Source organism: Herpailurus yagouaroundi, unplaced genomic scaffold (assembly GCF_014898765.1).
Source record: "Herpailurus yagouaroundi ecotype Mexico unplaced genomic scaffold, PumYag 165, whole genome shotgun sequence".
NCBI classification, from domain to species: Eukaryota; Metazoa; Chordata; class Mammalia; order Carnivora; family Felidae; genus Herpailurus; species Herpailurus yagouaroundi.
This window is the reverse complement of record NW_024412406.1, coordinates 1,595,117-1,613,454: the sequence shown is the minus strand read 5'-3', so window position 1 is coordinate 1,613,454 and position 18,338 is coordinate 1,595,117. Positions and strand designations below refer to the sequence as shown.

The 18,338-nt window shown below is 37.0% G+C and overlaps 1 protein-coding gene across 9 annotated transcripts in view; it reads left to right on the top strand.

Annotated features, from left to right (window-relative positions):
* Window positions 1-18,338, top strand: part of RALYL (RALY RNA binding protein like) — a 718,636-nt gene that overhangs the window by 662,696 nt on the left and 37,602 nt on the right. For all 9 annotated transcript variants that reach the window (XM_040487491.1, XM_040487494.1, XM_040487487.1 and 6 more), the window contains one exon: window positions 2,053-2,166. In XM_040487491.1, coding sequence (XP_040343425.1) covers window positions 2,053-2,166 — 114 coding nt within the window. The remainder of the gene's footprint in view (window positions 1-2,052; window positions 2,167-18,338) is intronic.

The window sequence follows — 18,338 nt, the reverse complement described above, 5'->3', positions numbered from 1 at the left end:
GTTTATTTTTTAAGGAGATAAATAAATTAAATTAGTCAACTGCATTTCTGAGCTGAGAAGTGGCTCTACTTACTAAAACATCTATTCTATTAGTTTCCAGCCACAGTCCCATTTCTGCTGCACTGAAATCTAATGCTATAAGATAAAATATTTTCTATTAAATTTGATAGGTTTAAGTAAAACTACATGACATGCTTCCATCAAAGGAAATAAAAATCATTCTTCAAAGTGGAATCAATTTGCAATTGTGACAGATGATGTTTTTCAAATTTAGCTGCAGTTCCACAATGGTACTTTGATGTCTCTGAAATAATTGACATAAGGAGCAATTCTCTATTTTAAACTGTGTTCTACTTTCAGTTTGGTTCTTTATAATAGGAACACTCCACAGGGTCCTGGATTCTTGCAGTTTTTATTTTCCAAACTACATCATAAATAAAAAGCTTCTTTTTATAAAAAATGTCTGATTTTATAATAGAAAATGTTCTCCCATTTTTATATTGGAAATAATCTGTTCTTCCTTTGAGCAATTAATGTATATTGGTGCATAAGTTATCATGTAAATTATCTCATATATCTTAGTTGACAAATATCTCCATTCCAAGCAAGCATAGATTGCATTTAGTTTGTATTAATTATAATTTTTCCTGGAGACTAAAGAATTAAACTAAACACTCAGTTTCTTCCAAAATTTCTCGGAAATATCCAAGCTGAGATCATCATAAACTTGAAAGCAAAAGTGACAGAGAAGAATTAATAGGCTGAAATCAAGATCTGTGCCCCAGATCTTGAAGCATCTTTGCTGAGGCATGGCTACCTGAAAACCCACCTACTGAAAGTTCATAGGCAGATGTAGATGTTCTGTAGTGATAGCTTTGAAATCTTTAATACTCTGGTTCTTGTGGGTTCGTGGCAAATTTTCCAATGATTCTCAGAAAAAGGAGAAAATAAGAACAGTGCTGCAATGAATTTTTCATAAACATAAATATATTTATTGAAACGATTGCCCTTTACATAGGAGATTCTCCTTTTCTTAAGCCCTTTCTTTACAAAATAATTATTAGGTTGATAGTAGGATGTTTGTTGTTGTTAACATCTTACTTGGTAAAATGAAAGGTTGCCAATCTTGTGTTAGTCCTACTTGTTTTTCTTTGTTTTTTTAAAATTGTTTCAATGTTTATTTTTTGAGAGAGAGACAGAGAGAGACAGAGCACGAGCAGGGGAGGGGCAGAGAAAGAGGAACACACAGAATCTGAAGCAGGCTCCAGGCTCTGAGCCGTCAGCACAGAGCCCGACGCAGAGTTTGAACTCTCTAACCGTGAGATCATGACCTGAACTAAAGTGGATGCTTAACCGACTGAGCCCCCCAGAGCCCCCCACTTGTTTTTCTTTGAAACCATGCTAAATACCAGTGGGAACTTTAGTGAATCTCCTTCCTTCCAGCCCCACGGCTTAAAAGGGGGCATGTACAACCCATTGCCTCACTTTAAAAAAAAAAAAAAAGAGTAGGTGAAGTGGCAAGAGTTCTGTTAGAGTTCTCTAGCATCTAACATTTCTTTAGAGGATAAATATTATATCCTGGTTTCAATAAAATACCAGGGAACTAGATTTAAAAATGTCATTGGCCTCTCAAATATGTATTACAACATAGATCTCAAAGCAGTATTAACATACCTGTCATGATTTTATCATTCTTCAAGCTGAATCCATTTTACAGTGCAGATTAACTCTACTACTTGCCAAAACTGAGTTTAGTATCATTTAGTTATTTGATAAGCTGTTTCTGGGTTACTGTGTCCCTTTGCCTAACTATCAGTGAAAAGATGAAATGCTAGTATATCAAATGCTCACGTCACTGAAAATCACTGTAATTCCCAATGTCATCTGGTACTCTAGGATCACTGGAAGTAACAAGAAACCAATGAGACTGAAAAGTATCCTATGTGATTTGACATAGTCTTGAGAAAACACGGAGTGTCTGTGACTTGTGTTTTCCATGAGTCGTGGTACATTTGACGTTCTATTGCTTTCTTTCCCTTTTCCCCTTTCCAGTGAAGTCAGATGAGTTACAGACAATCAAGAAAGAATTAACCCAGATCAAAACGAAAATTGACTCCTTGCTAGGGCGCCTGGAGAAAATTGAGAAGCAGCAGAAGGCGGAGGCAGGTAAGTGAAAAGGATCTGTGGCCATAGACACGTTGGAATTAAACCAGTGAAACACTGTCAATCACAGGGACAGCTCAGGGCCGGCGGGACACTGGCTGAGTTTAACAGTTTAATACAGATACGTGAATAAAGTCTTTGAGCCAAGAGTTGCAACAATGCAATCTAAGTTTTTACTGTTTGGAGAACATGAACCAATTTGTCTAAAATTCATATTTTTTAAAAAGAAAAAATATTTTGATAGTAATAATAATAATTATATCATAATTACAAGTTAATATCTCAATATCAAGCAACTTTAAGAAAATAAAATCAATTAATGGAATAACACTGTCAGACTAAAATAATATTCATATTTAAATAAACTGCAGAAATATAACAGATTTCAAAAACAGTGATCATAAAGCCCAGCTCCTGCGTTGCTACAACTCTGCAAAACTTCAGTACCCAGTTTCAGGATCCTCAAAATCAAGAGCATGTCCCTGACCACCCGCGGCCAAGTCATTTGCTTATATCTCTTATAACTTAATGTTCCCCTCTCCTTTGAATTATCAGCCTTGACCCTATTTGTATTCTAATACAATTCTAATGCCCTTGTCATGTGGTTACAGATATTTTTTAAATCACAGAATATGAGAACTGGGATAAAGTTGGAGATGAGCGAGTGCACATGGTGTTCTGCAAGGCCTCACATGCCTCAGAGGCTCCCTGGAGATAAGATGAAGGTTAGAAGGAGGCCCGGGAGGTAGATGAATTCTTGCTTCCTCTAAATTCAGCCCTTGTTCTACCTGCATCTATTTTAAATATTGGGATTCAACATAAGGCTTCATATTCTAAAAGAGCTTCACTTTTTAAAAAATAAAAAATATAGTTTTGAAAGCCATGGATCAATACCAGCCTCCTCATTTCAGAGACAAAAATACAAAGATTCAGGGAGGTAAATTGATTTTTCCATAGTCACCTAACTAGTGAGTGATAGACCTAGGTCTCGAACCCAGGTCTCGTGAGTGAATCCAGTGCCCTTCCCATTTGTAGTTTCAATCTCAGGTTCCACTCAGGGCCTGGTCCCAGGATCTCACTGACGTGACGCTACCTGGATTACTCTTAATTGATGAGAACTGGTGGGGATCCTGGAGCCCCTGAGCTACAGCAAAGAGGAACCTGCCTATTCATTCACCGTACCACTGGGGTGACGACCAGAGCTTTTACCTCCTGCCAATGAGCCACATAGGACTCAAGAATGAAAAGAAGCCAGATGTGAGTTGGTGGTATAGCATAATGAATGAGACATATAAACTCTGGTTCAGATTCTCACATGCCAGTGACTGAGCCTTCTCCTTTATAGAATGAAGATAATAATCCCCACCTCACTTTGTGAGAAACAAATAAAATATCACATGTAACTTATATGGCACAGTAATTAGCACAGAGTAAAGGCTCAGTAATTAGAGCTGTTTGGCATTGGTACTAACACAAGCATATAACTGCAAAGAACATTTCCTGCTGTTTTCACGCAACCCATTTTTTTAAAAACATGAGCCATATACCTAGCATGTGGCAGATTCTCACCAATGTGAATGTGAAAAAATAGATAATACAGAATTGTTTTTATTAAAAATTTCTATTATCAGCATATTTTCTACTATAAAAAGATATGGGCAAAAGATTTGAGTGAACATTTTTCTAAAGAAGACAAACAGATGGTCATCAGGTGCATAAAAAGATGCTCAGCATCACTAATCACCAGGGAAATGCAAACCGAGACCACAAAGTAATATTACATCACACTTGTTAGAATGACTAGTATCAAAAAGGCAAGAAACAACAAGTGCTGGTGAGGATGTGGAGAAAACGGGACCCTTGTGCACCATGGGTAGGATTGTAACTTTCCACTATGGAAAACAGTATGGAGGGTCCTCAAAAGATAAAAAATAGAACTTCCATATTATCCAGTAATCACACTACTGAGCATTTATTTGAAAAAACAAACAAACAAACAAACAAACAAACACTGCCTACAGTTCTTAATAGAGAAATTTAGATTTTAGGAAGTTTTTTTATATACTGTGTATGGCAGTAATGTAAAGTGTTTCTGTGACTGAACTATCCTGTGATGTTGCCTAAATCAATATTTCCCTTTGAGGAACTTTTGTGAAATTCGTTATTATGTAAAACAACCCTTACAGCAAAGGACTTTGATAACCAATTTGCACTTCAGTTTAAAGGATTATGGAGAACTCATTTAAATATAAATCACCTCAAAGAGAAAAATGTGATCCTTATTCTATCATATTATACCTTCCAGTTTCCTGCAATGAATAATACCTTTCACTTATCTTCTTGGGAGATCATCTATAAATGTAACGCCAAATTCAAAGCTTGCATTTTCTTTTCATGAGAGGCTGTCACCTTATTTTTGTACGTGTTTAAACTTTCCCAGTCATGAGACATTTATTTTTAAAATGATAGGCTTAGTCTTTTGATATTTATGTCTTTCTTACTTTAACATGTTAGGAAGAAAATGGAATTATTTAATTTGTAATTTCATTCACTTAGCAATTGTCTCCTGAACAGCATTTGTATTTAATGGAGATAAGGTGATTACTTTCTATATTTTCTTTATGAAAAGAAAAGTCTTTCCTTGTAAGGAAAGACTCAAGATTAGATTATAGAAAGTGGCAAGAAATATGATAAAATTCTTAAAAAATACTCCATATCTCCTTACTAAATTTAAGGGAGCACTCATTTTAATGCTTACTCTGTTGCAAACTAATTATCTGCTGGCTAACTAACATTTACTCTTCATTATTACTCTTTCATACATCTCCCATTCCCAGTCTTAGTTATTTGATAATGAAAGTATCCAGCATAGGGGCGCCTGGGTGGCTCAGTCAGTTAAACATTCCACTTGGGCTCAGGGCATGATCTTGCAGTTCATGGTTCGAGCCCCGCATTGGGCTCTGTGCTGACCGCTCAGAGCCTGGAGCCTGCTTCAGATTCTGTCTCCCTCACTCTCTACCCCTACCCCGCTCGTGCTTTGTCTCTCTCTCTCAAAGATAAAAAATAAATATTACCCAAAACTTTTGAAGAAGAAAAAAAGAAAGTTTCCAGCATAAAATACTGACAGGAAATGGAAGATCATGAACCAAAGATGGGGAAAACCACGCAACATGGAGATTGTACAGTATTCGAGTCATAGTATCATTTTTTTTCTTCTTTGTTTGTAGTGAATTTCTAAGCTATGAGGAATAATTGTAATGAAGTACCATTACTTGATTTTGTATTCTATATCCTGACTAGTAGATATTTGTATAGCATCCTGTCTCTTTCTTTGAGATTATAAGCTTCCTGAGCACATGGTCCTGTCTTCTCTTCCTTTTCTAACTCTTTCCAACATGTAGTATGTACCAGGCACAACCTGGCAAGTCATTTAACTTCTCTAGGTCTCAACCCCTCAGATGTAAACTAGAGGAATGATTATGACCTCAAACATAAATCCCAACTTTTAAGCTACAAATAGTATGAATCCATAATGCATATGTTATTCTTTTCTATTGAATAATTCAATTAACATAACTTTGGAATGTAGTGACTATGTAGATTATTGAAAACAACAAATAACACATATCAATTTAACCTACAACTGTGCCTCATTCCTAGAAGATTCTTTTAAAAGAGCCACATATATGGGGCGCCTGGGTGGCGCAGTCGGTTAAGCGTCCGACTTCAGCCAGGTCACGATCTCGCGGTCCGCGAGTTCGAGCCCCGCGTCAGGCTCTGGGCTGATGGCTCGGAGCCTGGAGCCTGTTTCCGATTCTGTGTCTCCCTCTCTCTCTGCCCCTCCCCTGTTCATGCTCTGTCTCTCTCTGTCCCAAAAATAAATAAAAAACGTTGAAAAAAAATTAAAAAAAAATAATAAAAATAAAAGAGCCACATATAAATGGCCACATATGAATGGCACAATTTATATGTGGTTTGCACAGTGATGTTAAATGACCAAAAGGGATAAAAGAAGCAAGAAGGAAAACTAGAGACTGGATATCTATAATGGGTACAATTAATCCACAGGTACCTATATGTAAAAAAAAAAATCAAACTTCAGGTATAAAGTCTCTGATGTGAAAAGGCAAATAGACATTATTTAATTCAGCTGTATTCTCAGTCGTATGCCTGATACATGGCCAGCCAGTGTGCTGGGACAATTCCAATGATAATAGCCAGAGTTTGACCTAAGCATTGGAGAGGCCACAAACCAGGTCCCACAGGAAAATTCATCCTGCCCAGATGTTTGGTAAAAGGAACAGAATTTTTAAAAATAAATTAATATCCAAGGGGCTCCTGGGTGGCTCAGTCTGTTAAGCATCCCACTCTTGATCTCCACTCAAGTCATGATGTCACAGTTAGTGAGTTCAGGCCCCACGTCGGCTTCACGTGAGTGGTGCAGAGCCCGATTGGGATTCTCTCTCTACTCTCTCTCTCTCTCTCTGCCCCTCCTCCCTCCCTCCCTTCCTCTCTCTCTCCAAATAAATAAACATTTAGAAATAAATTAATTATTAATTAATTAATACCCAAGAATTATAATATTACAAATAAACATAAAAATATATAACTGCTTTTGAAAAGTTAGTATCTTCCAATACTGCTCTCAGTTTACACGTGGCATACCCTTTTCAGTATGCTAGTATTTTTATTTAGCCAGTTCACACATTAATGTCATTTACTTGGACCCTAGTGATAGTAGCGTCTCAGACTCCTACGGTCAGTTCTTCTTCTACTGCACCAAACCAAAAGGTCTTTTGCTCTCATTTGGTCTGGTTATCTGTTTTACGCCCCCTGAAACCAAGTTTAGTGTCCAACCCACTGTGAATGTAACAGCCAATTAAATATTTTAAAAGAGCTATAATTTTCTCACTCCCAACCTTTGAACGGAGAGTCAACATAATTGGCCCATAGATGTGCCACTTAGGTGCATTCAAACTTTTGTCGTGGCATCTTTGAGCCCTTCTTTTCCCTAGACAGATGTCAGTAATTTTTTCATCTGCTACCCGTGTAATTTGGTTTTGCATCTGGCACCATTGTCGTCTCTCTTGTCTGGTCATTGTATGGTTTGCCAACCCCAGACTGAGGTACTCGGAATGGAAAACGTTGCTCCAGTTATGATGTGACTGCTGCCACCTGTAACGTGACTGCTATTTCTGTTCTGAATACCTTACTGCTAGCATTTACACACTGGATTAAACTGGTGATGTCTCTGGTCACAGATATTGAATTAAATACATGAATGGACCTCTGTTCTCTCCTAAAACTGCATTAAAATGGTAGGATTCTTAAAAAATCTCTAGAAGAGTTAGCGATGTTAAAAATCTCTAAAAATTTTTTAAAAAATTTTAAAACCTCTAGGCATAAAGAGAATGGGAACAAAATTTTAGAAACTGGACAACAGATGGAGAAGGTACCTGAGTTAGGATACATACCCTAGAAATCTAAGTCTAATTTTAACCACAGAAATCCCAAAAGGCTGAAAATCAAAGACATCATGTTCCTCTAGAAAAGGAGGTATATACATGGCTGCAAGTCTGTTAAGGAATCAGATTTCTGTATTCCCAACTGTCTCTGACCCACTATAAATCTGGAGAAGTTACCTATAGAATAGCTAAAAAGCAGATCCCAAAGCTGGTAAACAACAAATTTGAGTGCAGTTGAAGACAAGGAGAGAAGTGAAAGTTTACACAACTACTGTAGAAATTCCAAGCATTCTACCCCCTCAGCTGCCAGACTATTGGCAAGACACCAGAAGTTTTAATTAGGGAGATGAGCATCCTAAAAAGAAAGATTTTTTTTCAATATATGAAATTTATTGTCAAATTGGTTTCCGTACAACACCCAGTGCTCATCCCAAAAGGCGCCCTCCTCAATACCCATCACCCACCCACCTCTCCCTCCCACCCCCCATCAACCCTCAGTTTGTTCTCAGTTTTTAAGAGTCTCTTATGCTTTGGCTCTCTCCCACTCTAACCCCTTTTTTTCTTTTTTTTTCCTTCCCCTCCCCCATGGGTTTCTGTCAAGTTTCTCAGGATCCACATAAGAGTGAAAACATATGGTATCTGTCTTTCTCTGTATGGCTTATTTCATTTAGCATAACACTCTCCAGTTCCATCCACATTGCTACAAAGGGCCATATTTCATTCTTTCTCATTGCCACGTAGTACTCCATTGTACCCCAATGTTTATAGCAGCACTCTCAACAATAGCCAAATTATGGAAAGAGCCTAAATGTCCATCAACTGATGAATGGAAAAAGAAAGATTTAAAGATGCTGGCATAGGCGTCACACAAGAAAATGGTCAACCACATCACCCTACAAAAACAATATCCTTTTGCTTACAAAGCTGCCCCTTGATATTTTACTACCTCACTGTTCAATGAATGGACAAGCATCACCCAATAATTGCAAACACTTACCATGAAAAGGAGATATAAAAAAAAGGAGAAAAAAAGAAAACTTGGATGAAACATTGTGCAGAAGAAAGAATAAAACTTTAAAAGAAAAAGTTAAAAAAAACTGATTAACATACTCAGAAAGAATGGGAAAATATTGCATTCATGAAATAAGAATATGAAACTAAAAATGAGTATTCAGAAGACAGATAAAAGAGCTTTTAGAAATTAACATGTGATAGCACAAATAATTCAGTATTGGAAGAAAAAATTGAAGAAGAAAATAGATATGGAAAATAGGAGAGGAAGGATATGAAATTTGCTGTATGAATATCTGAATAATAAGGTTACAGAAAGAAAGAGGGGAGATCATCAAAAAATTTTTTAGAAAAAAACCTGAAGGGAACATGTGGGTGGGTCAGTCGGTTCAGCATCTGACTGGCTCAGGTCATGATCTCATGGTTTGTGGGTTCGAGCCCCGCGTCGGGCTCTGTGCTGACAGCTCAGAGCCTGGAGCCTGCTTCAGATTCTGTGTCTCCCTCTCTCTGCCCCTCTCCCCCACTTGTGCTCTGTCTCTCAAAAATAAATAAATGTAAAAAAAAATTTTTTAAGAAAAAACCTGAAGAACATTAGTTAATCAGTTTGAAAGAACCCACTGAATGCCTGAAACAATGCACGAAAAAAGATGCACATCAAAGCATCTCATTGTGATATTTCAGAGCATGAGGGCAAAGAGAAGGTCCTACCATCTTCCAGAGAGACAGGAAAAGAGAGAAAACAGTTTTCATATAAAGAAACAGGAATCAGAATACCAATAGGCTTCTCAACAGCCACACTGAAAACCAGGAGGCAATGAAAACATACCCTAAAAATTCTGAGGAAAGATCATTTACCAGCTACAATTCTGTACCTAATGCCCAAACTATTAAATGTGAAGGTAAAGACATTTGCAGATATAAATATCAAAAAATGTATCTCCAGTTCACTCTTTCCCTGAAAAGGACCGGAGGAAGTAGTTCACAAAAACCAGCAGGTAAACCAAGAAAGGAGAAACGTGGCTTTCCCAAAGCAGGGAAATCCCGAGGCAAGAGCAAGGGGAATCACAGGATGGTGGTAAAGGACAGTCTAGCATATGAGCTGTGCAACAGACCCAGAAAGAAATCGAAATCCGAACAACTCAAAAGCTCCGGGAGAGACTTTTTCAAGATGAAATTGATAGAATGGCTAACGGGTAGGTAAGTGAATTGGTTTGAAACAAGATTTACAGGTCTAGTTAAAGTTGGCACAAATATGTATCTGTACACAGGGAACTGAATTAAACAAAACGAAATAAGATGAAAAGTTCAAGGCACTTTTTAACACCAAAGAAAATAATACTGTTCAGGAAAGAAAAATTATGTGTTATATACTAACAACTTAGCTGCACAAAGCATTTTCATACTTAAAATTAAGTAAACACAGAACATTGATCTAATCTAATTTACAGTGTAACTCCCTAGAGTGATGGGACGTAAGTGGGGATTGTATGACAGAGAATTGAGTCCTCAGCTTCCTAAGTATGATATCAATAGGTAAAGCCTAAGACTGATCAAGAGACAGCAACAGAAACACCTATTTAGAAATATGAGGGCATATATTTAAAAGAATGAGCTGAGTTGAAAGCCTTTAAAAGAGCTGAAAATGGTGAGCAGGTAGGAACAGAAGACTGCTATTTTTCACAACAAGTCTTGTGGAAATATTTAACTACAAAAATTAAGTGTTTTAAAGAAGCTAAATTTAAAGTTGTGAAAAGAAAATGACTCGTCTTTAGCAGTTGGATCAAAACCTTTCCCTTTGCTTACTGCAGAATTTCCAACGGCTATCCCTCAGGGAACTGTAAAAGAAAATTGCACTGGACACTTATTAACATGGCATAGGAAGACTTTATTCTAGACTATTGCAATAGGGGTCAAGACTAGTGCAGTAGGGGGTGGAAATTGAACGCTACTAAAACAAAAGGCAGGATAATTTTTAAACGCTGGAGTAAGCTAATGGAAAAGTATTAGAGGACATTAGTACAGAGGTTGGTTGGTATGACTGGGCCATCTGTGTTTGCTAATTGACTGTAATGGAAGATAAGCTTCTACTCTCCCACAGAGACTATCTTTCTTGATGATTACATTTCAAGGGGACGACTTCTAGGTTTTAAGAAAGACAGGCCTAGGTTGCAAAAGATTTACATCTCAAAGGGGCATAAAAAAAACTTTACAATTCCAAGTTTTCTAAAGTAAATGCTCTAAGAAAAAAGAGGTCTGGAGCCTATAGTCAGGAGGGAGCTGAGGGGTACATTAAGGTCCTTGGTAATAACTCAATCACCATCTTTCAAAATAGAAATCTTTTTCCCCACTTTCTTATCTAAATATACTCTCTGTGTCCAGTCTCTGTCACATCACCACTCTATAAGTCCTGTGAATCAAATTGCCAAATTAACATTTTCTGTTCCTTCTACAACCAGTGTTGCAAAATGTTACCTTAGCATATTTTTACCTCTTCTCTCTGTTTTGCCAGTGCTATTGCCTGTACCCAAGCCCTCATCTCTCACTTGCTCTAATGAACTCATCTTATTTTTTACCAGCTTTATTACATAGGCATAAAACTCACCCATTCCAAGAGTGTAATTCAATGACTTCTTAGTATGTTACTGAGCAGTACAACCATCACCACAAAGCAGCTAGAACATTTTCATCCTCCAAAGCCTCACCTGGTAGCCAGTCACCCCACTTCTAGTTTGCTTCCTCCTTAATTCATCCTCCTTGTGGCAAATAGATTTACACTAGCAAGACATCTGTAAGGCCCCATACTTAAGAATCAAACAGAACTAGATCCAATCCCAAAACTTACTAGTTGTGTGGTACTTGGTATTCATAAATTTTGAAATTTGTAAAATAGGAGTTGGGGTGCCTTTGTGGTTCATTCAGTTAAGCATCTGACTTCACTCAGGTCATCATCTCACGGTTTGTGAGTTCAAGCCCCACATCGGGCTCTGAGCTGAGAGCTCAGAGTCTGGAGCCTGCTTCAGATTCTGTGTCTCCCTCTCTCTCTGACCCTCCCCCGCTCGCACTCTGTCTGTCTCTCTCAAAAATAAATAAACATTAAAAAAAATTTTTTTTAATAAATAAATAAATAAATAAAATGGGGGAAATTGGGGTGCCTGGGTGGCTCAGTTGGTTAAGCATCTGACTTCAGCTCAGGTCGTGATCTTGCAGTTTGTGAGTTTGAGTTCCATGTCCGGCTATGTGCTGACAGTTCAGAGCCTGTAGCCTGCTTCAGATTCTGTGTCTCCCTCTCTGTCTGACCCTCACCTGCTCACACATACACACTCTCTCTCTCAAAAATAAATAAACATTTTTTAAAAAGTAAAATGGGGGAAATTAATATCTATTCCTTAAAATTGTGAGGTTTAAATAAACACAATGTATCTGTAATTTTAAAAATTATTTATATTGGGGGTGCCTCGGTAGCTCAGTTGGTTAAGCATCTGACTTCAGCTCAGGTCACGATCTCATAGTTTGTGAGTTCAAGCCCTGTATCAGGCTCTGTGCTGACAGCTCAGAGCCTGGAGCCTGTTTCAGATTCTGTGTCTCCCTCTCTCTGTCTGCCCCTCCCTGGATTGCACTCTGTCTCTGTCTCTTTCAAACCTAAACATAATTTTTTTTTATTATTTATATTGAGTCTGTGGTGACCTTAACAATCCAGGGTACTCAATGAGAACAACTTTGAGATCATTTTCTCCAGGAATGTACTTCTGTAACTGACATTTTAGTGTGAAAGCAATTATCCTATGAAACTTTCTTTATGCTCATTTATGTCATTATTAGTAATACCATGCATAATATGTTGTATCGTTTTAAAAAGCATTTATTGAAATCTTTGAGTTAAATTCATACTATATACAGGTGTTGTAATATAGAATTTTTTTAAATACAGCTTATACTGGTATGTGAAAACAATAGTTATAGAATACTAGCTTGACTCTAATGAATAATGTGACTGTTTTATATCAACATTCTTTCCAACCATCTGCTAAGTACAATTTAGCTAGTAATTAGCTATCAATTAAGCCAGCCCATCAAAAAACTTAATTGCCAACTCAACCAATTTTCAGAGTTATATTAATGATAATAGCTATGCAGCAAACTGAATTTAATGAAAATACTTTGAATATATATACCAACAATTCTAACTTGTTTTCTATATCATATATCGCTTATGAAATAGAAATGAGACATACAAAAAATGTTTTGAATATGAAGATTGAAATTTAATATAAATTCCTTTCTTTCGTGGCTTTTTAAAGCCTGAGGCATATTCCCATAAACAGAAGTACTTAACTAGCACTTGTACTTCTTTTCCTTTGATAACCATTATTTAGTTGGAGCATGTGCCCCTAACCAAACAGACTTCTTCATTCTTTAATTTGAAATTATCTGGTTACTGAGGAGATTCAAAGCTCTATCCAATTAGGCCTTTTTCTAGAGATATATTAGGAAATAGCCCAGGCTATGGAAACAGAAAACCTTAAGTGGGAACTCGGACACTTGCACTCATTAACTGTGTGACCACAGGCACCTTTTTTTTCTCCACCTGGAAAATGATAAAGAGGCCTACCTTGCAGGATGTCTCAAGGCCTGTGGTTAATGCATGCTGCATGGTCAGTACTTTGTAAGCACTCACTAACTTGGAGCCATAACCTTTTTTTCCTCCTGAAATCCTTATTTATGTAATATTAGAGATATCTTTTAGGCATATAGCTGCTAGATTTTTGGTTCTTAATACATTCTTTCAAAAAATATCTAAAATTCACTCTGCCCACCAAAGAAATCCTATGGCCAACCTGTCATTCAGACTTAAAGAATTCAGCAGAGACTCCAAAAGATGCCAGTGTTCCAAAGCAGCCATCCTCCCATAGGTCCTTGCACACTTCACATTTTATTTTTTCTCCTGAAGACTTATCATGTAAAAAGGAACAATCTTCTAAGAGACTCTTAGACCCCGCATTTTATTTGACTTAATGGTATGGGACTCTCATGTAAAATGTGACAAGGATGTTTCTTTTAACCTCTGTGGATTCATATTTTTGCAACCATGGTGCCAAATTCAACAATCACTCTGACTCTATGAAAAGAATTTGACACCCACACATTTATTTTCCTTTTTTGGTCCCATCACAATTCATGAATATATTCAGCAGATATTTCATTTGCATGTAAGGCTCTGAGTGAACCTTCAGGGCTACAAAGATGAATAAAAATGTTTCTTCCCCAAAGAACTTTAGTGGTAGAGACATAAATGGGCGTGCACACACATACATAGTACATATACGCTCAACACTCACAATACGGGGCGCCTGGGCGGCGCAGTCGGTTAAGCGTCCGACTTCAACCAGGTCACAATCTCGCGGTCCGTGAGTTCGAGCCCCGCGTCGGGCTCTGGGCTGATGGCTCAGAGCCTGGAGTCTGTTTCCGATTCTGTGTCTCCCTCTCTCTCTGCCCCTCGCCCGTTCATGCTCTGTCTCTCTCTGTCCCAAAAATAAATAAACGTTGAAAAAAAATAAAATAAAAAATAAAATAAAAAAAACAAAACACTCACAATAAAAAGGAAAAAGTGATAAACAGAAAAAATAATTATGTAGGTGAAGAAAATGTTATAAAGGCAGGAATAAACTAAAAAATACTCCTCGTTTCTAGGAGAAATAAAGTTAGATAATTACTCATAAAAAATAGAACAAGCTGCTTTGTTTCCACTTCAACAAAATAATTACTGGATCAAAACTGCTTGTTAAACTGTGAACCAACAGTTTAATAAACAAGATGTGCTTTCATGTGCGATTTTATTCCTGGGACCTATCATTGTTTACCGATTATAACATTTCTTATGAGGTAATGACAAAAATCTATGATGACTACGTATTACTGAAGTACAGGTTGATTGTATTTCTGTTAAACTGCTATGAATTGACTGCCATTGTAATTAAAGTTTTTTTTTCTCAAACCAGATAATGTCTTCCATGCATTTAGCCTTCAACTTAATTAATGGATGAATGAGGATGAGTCCTAGGTTTTTGTTTTTGTTTGTTTTTTTTTTTTTTGCATTGAACACTATTGCCTTTGAAATTGGCTGTCAGAGGAGTTGCATGTATGTTGTATAACATACACGAAAAAGCAGAGACTAACTTAAAACATTATGTCTGTCTAAACAGAAACGAAGGGACCATGTCAAAGCCCAAATTGTCCTTGTAATGTAGATGCTTAATGGTCAATAGTAATGAATGATTTTGACATAAACTGTTTTCCTAGAGCAATAATACAGGTTCAACTCAATAACCATTTTTGAGCCTGTTACGATAACATGTTTGTGTCGCCTTTACATTTTAAAACACTCATTTGAGTATACAACAACTCTCTGAAAGATGTTATTTTCATGCTCATCTTTTAGAGAAGAAAGCTATAGTTAATAGGATTAGTAATTAACAGAATTATGGATCTTAAATTCTATATCGTTTCTAATAGCTTGTATTATCTCTTCTACACACAAGGAATTCAGTAAGGGGTACAGAGCAAATCAAACTATTTCTTGATAACTGACTTGTATTGCACTTCTCACTTTACAAAAGATTAACATCTATATTATCCCCTTTGAGTGTGACAATGACCTTTTGAGGCAATAGCTCTAGTATTAGAGAAACTTAAACACCACAGAGAGAAGGATAAGACAAGAGTAGACTATAAGACAACGTTTGATTTGGGCTTTGGTGGATCAGGGAAGAAGGGATGTCATTCAGTTTAGGAAGATAAGGAGAGTCAGCATGGATTTCTTTTTTTTTTTTTTTTTTTAATTTTTTTTTTCAACGTTTATTTATTTTTGGGACAGAGAGAGACAGAGCATGAACGGGGAAGGGGCAGAGAGAGAGGGAGACACAGAATCGGAAACAGGCTCCAGGCTCTGAGCCATCAGCCCAGAGCCTGACGCGGGGCTCGAACTCGCGGACCGCGAGATCGTGACCTGGTTGAAGTCGGACGCCTAACCGACTGCGCCACCCAGGCGCCCCAAGCATGGATTTCAAACATAACTGCAACAAATTGATACACAAAGCCAAATGAGGGCTAGGCATCTTTAAGTTCTGATCCCACATGGGTTCTCTGAAAATCTGTGGTTCTTTGGCCAAAAATTTTCCAGAGGGGAAAATAAGAATATTAATTTCAACATTAAAAGCGAGGGTTTCCAGAGAACAAATACTTCTGAAAATCATTAGAGAAGAAATGTATATGTCAAGCCAAATGAATTTCCAAAATAATATTAATCCTAAGCAAAAGTACAGTTGTGTATTATGACAAAAGAATAAACATAATGACCTAAAATCCAGAAAGTCTGGGTTTAGGAAAAGTTATACGATACATTTTTCACTGTATAGGATAATAATTGTCCAATCCCAAATGCCCATTCCTCTCTCATTCCTGCAATATCAGCACCAGGTCATGACAGCAGTGGTATTTTGAACGGGTGGTAACCTAGAGTGGCAAAAAGGGAGGGGTCAAATGATAAACACAAAAATCACTCTAAGGAGAAAGGCTGAAGGATGGAAACCAGAGTTGCCAGATGCATTGTGCTGTCCAAAGGGTCAGCCATAGTAGAGGCTATCAGGTAGAGCATGGGATGTGATCAATAGCAGAGATTCAAAACGTCAGTGCTCAAACTAGTCTGCCCATCACAGTTTTTTCTACATTGGTGCTGGTCATGAATGTGTAGATATGTTAAAGGTCAAGAACTACAGAGGTCAGTGATAGGTGGAAAGAAGGTGAGATGACTAAAAACTAGCAATTTTCAGTAACAGTTAAGTTCAGCATGTGGTCTGTATCTGTGTCTCTTGCCTGATTTGCCTTCCTTTTAATCCAGAGACTTGGGTAATCTTCTCCCAATTAAACTTTTTGGTTAAGTTTTACAATAATCACTTTAAAGTCTTCATAAGACTTTCTATGCTAAAAGTGATGTAGATTAAAATCAGAGAAGAAGGAATTTAAACTACTTGCTTTCATCAGTACACTCACATATATGAAGATAAAAAGTGTAGCTTTAAAAGCAGAATTTACATCATCACTACAGTAGTTATGCTGATCTGTGGAAAAAAGCAAAACTGACAAGTTGATAGAAAAACATCATGAAATGTATAGTCTGTGTCTATATATGGGAAGTAAATGAAGAAAAAGACCTTAGGTTTTGTCATTTTAAGTTGCCTGTAGTAATTATTTTTAGCCTTTTTGGACCTACCAGCTCTTCTCCTCCTCTGAAATGGAGCCTCAGCCCCACAAGTTTTTCAGTTATTCCTGATCTTACCAGCCCTCTTGTTCCATGCCTACTGGTGTTGTTATCCTGACACTTTCACAGTGAGGAACACACAGTCTCCTTTTTGTATGTAACAGTACACATTTATGTAGTCCTTCATAGTATGCAAAACATTTCCAAAATAGAAGCTCTGTTAATCCTCACAGCCAACCCCAGAGGTATATCAAAGCTTTTATACAGATGAGGAAAGGTTGACCTAATACATTTAAAGGACCTGACCGAGTGGCCAGGCCCAATGCACATGATTCCACTGGCAAGTAGCTAAGCTAGAACTAGAATGCTGTCCTCTGACAGCAGGACCAGAGCACAACCCTATCCTTCTGCCTTATTTTCAATACATAAACTTTATTATTTGGAGAATTAAACTGCAAAAATACATGTATTTACACAAGTAACTATTACAATTTTAAACAATTTGTAGAAGAGGATACCTGCTTATTTATACATCATTTTTATCAGTTTGTTGATTTACATGTTACTTGTATTTGAAAAGATTTGTGCTGAGTCAAAATATATGTATATCAATGCTTACTTTCTCTTTAACTCACATTTTGAAAAAGACTAGGAATGAACACCCCTCAGTTTATTTGGCTCTATAAACTGTCTTTATTGCCATAAAAATATAACTATATAAGCTTAAAAGGTAGCATCTCTTAAAATTCAAATCAAATAATGGGATAATTACCTGATAAAATTACAATGATCGAAATGAGTGAAAATCACCCAGCTTTTGAGATAGCCATGTATACATGGGAATAAGTTAAGAGAAGGAGGTACAGTAACTGATCTTATTTATTCAATACCCAGTCCTTCTTGATATTTTCATAGGAGATGAAAACCAACCACTAGGGGAAATATTTATTATGTTGTCAGCATAATTCCCATCAGAGTGAATTTCTGTAAATGGAGCATGCACACCCTGGTAATTGTAGGGAATTCTGTTAATGTAGAATGTAACTTCATCTGTTGAGCACTTATTATTTGCAAATAACTCTACTAAACACTATTCCAAACCCTGGAAGTTAAGTAGTTATCCTAATTATATGGATGAAGAAACTGAGGCACAATAAAGGTTAACCACTTTGGCTTTGCATAACAAAGTTAGTAAATCTAACACCAGAATTTTATTCGTAACCACTGCAGTGAACCATATCTGCCAGACTCTAGTCTAGTCTAGAATCTAGACTCTAAAATTTCAAATTATTGTTCACATAGACAAGTTGTCTGAAAGACAACACATGTGCTTTTGTATTTTTTTTTCCTTGGGGAATTTTTGTCTTTTTCAATTAAGTTTGAACTTGTCAATGAGCTTTCTTCATCTTCCCTCGTTCAGTGAACAAGTTCTATGTTTTATGTGA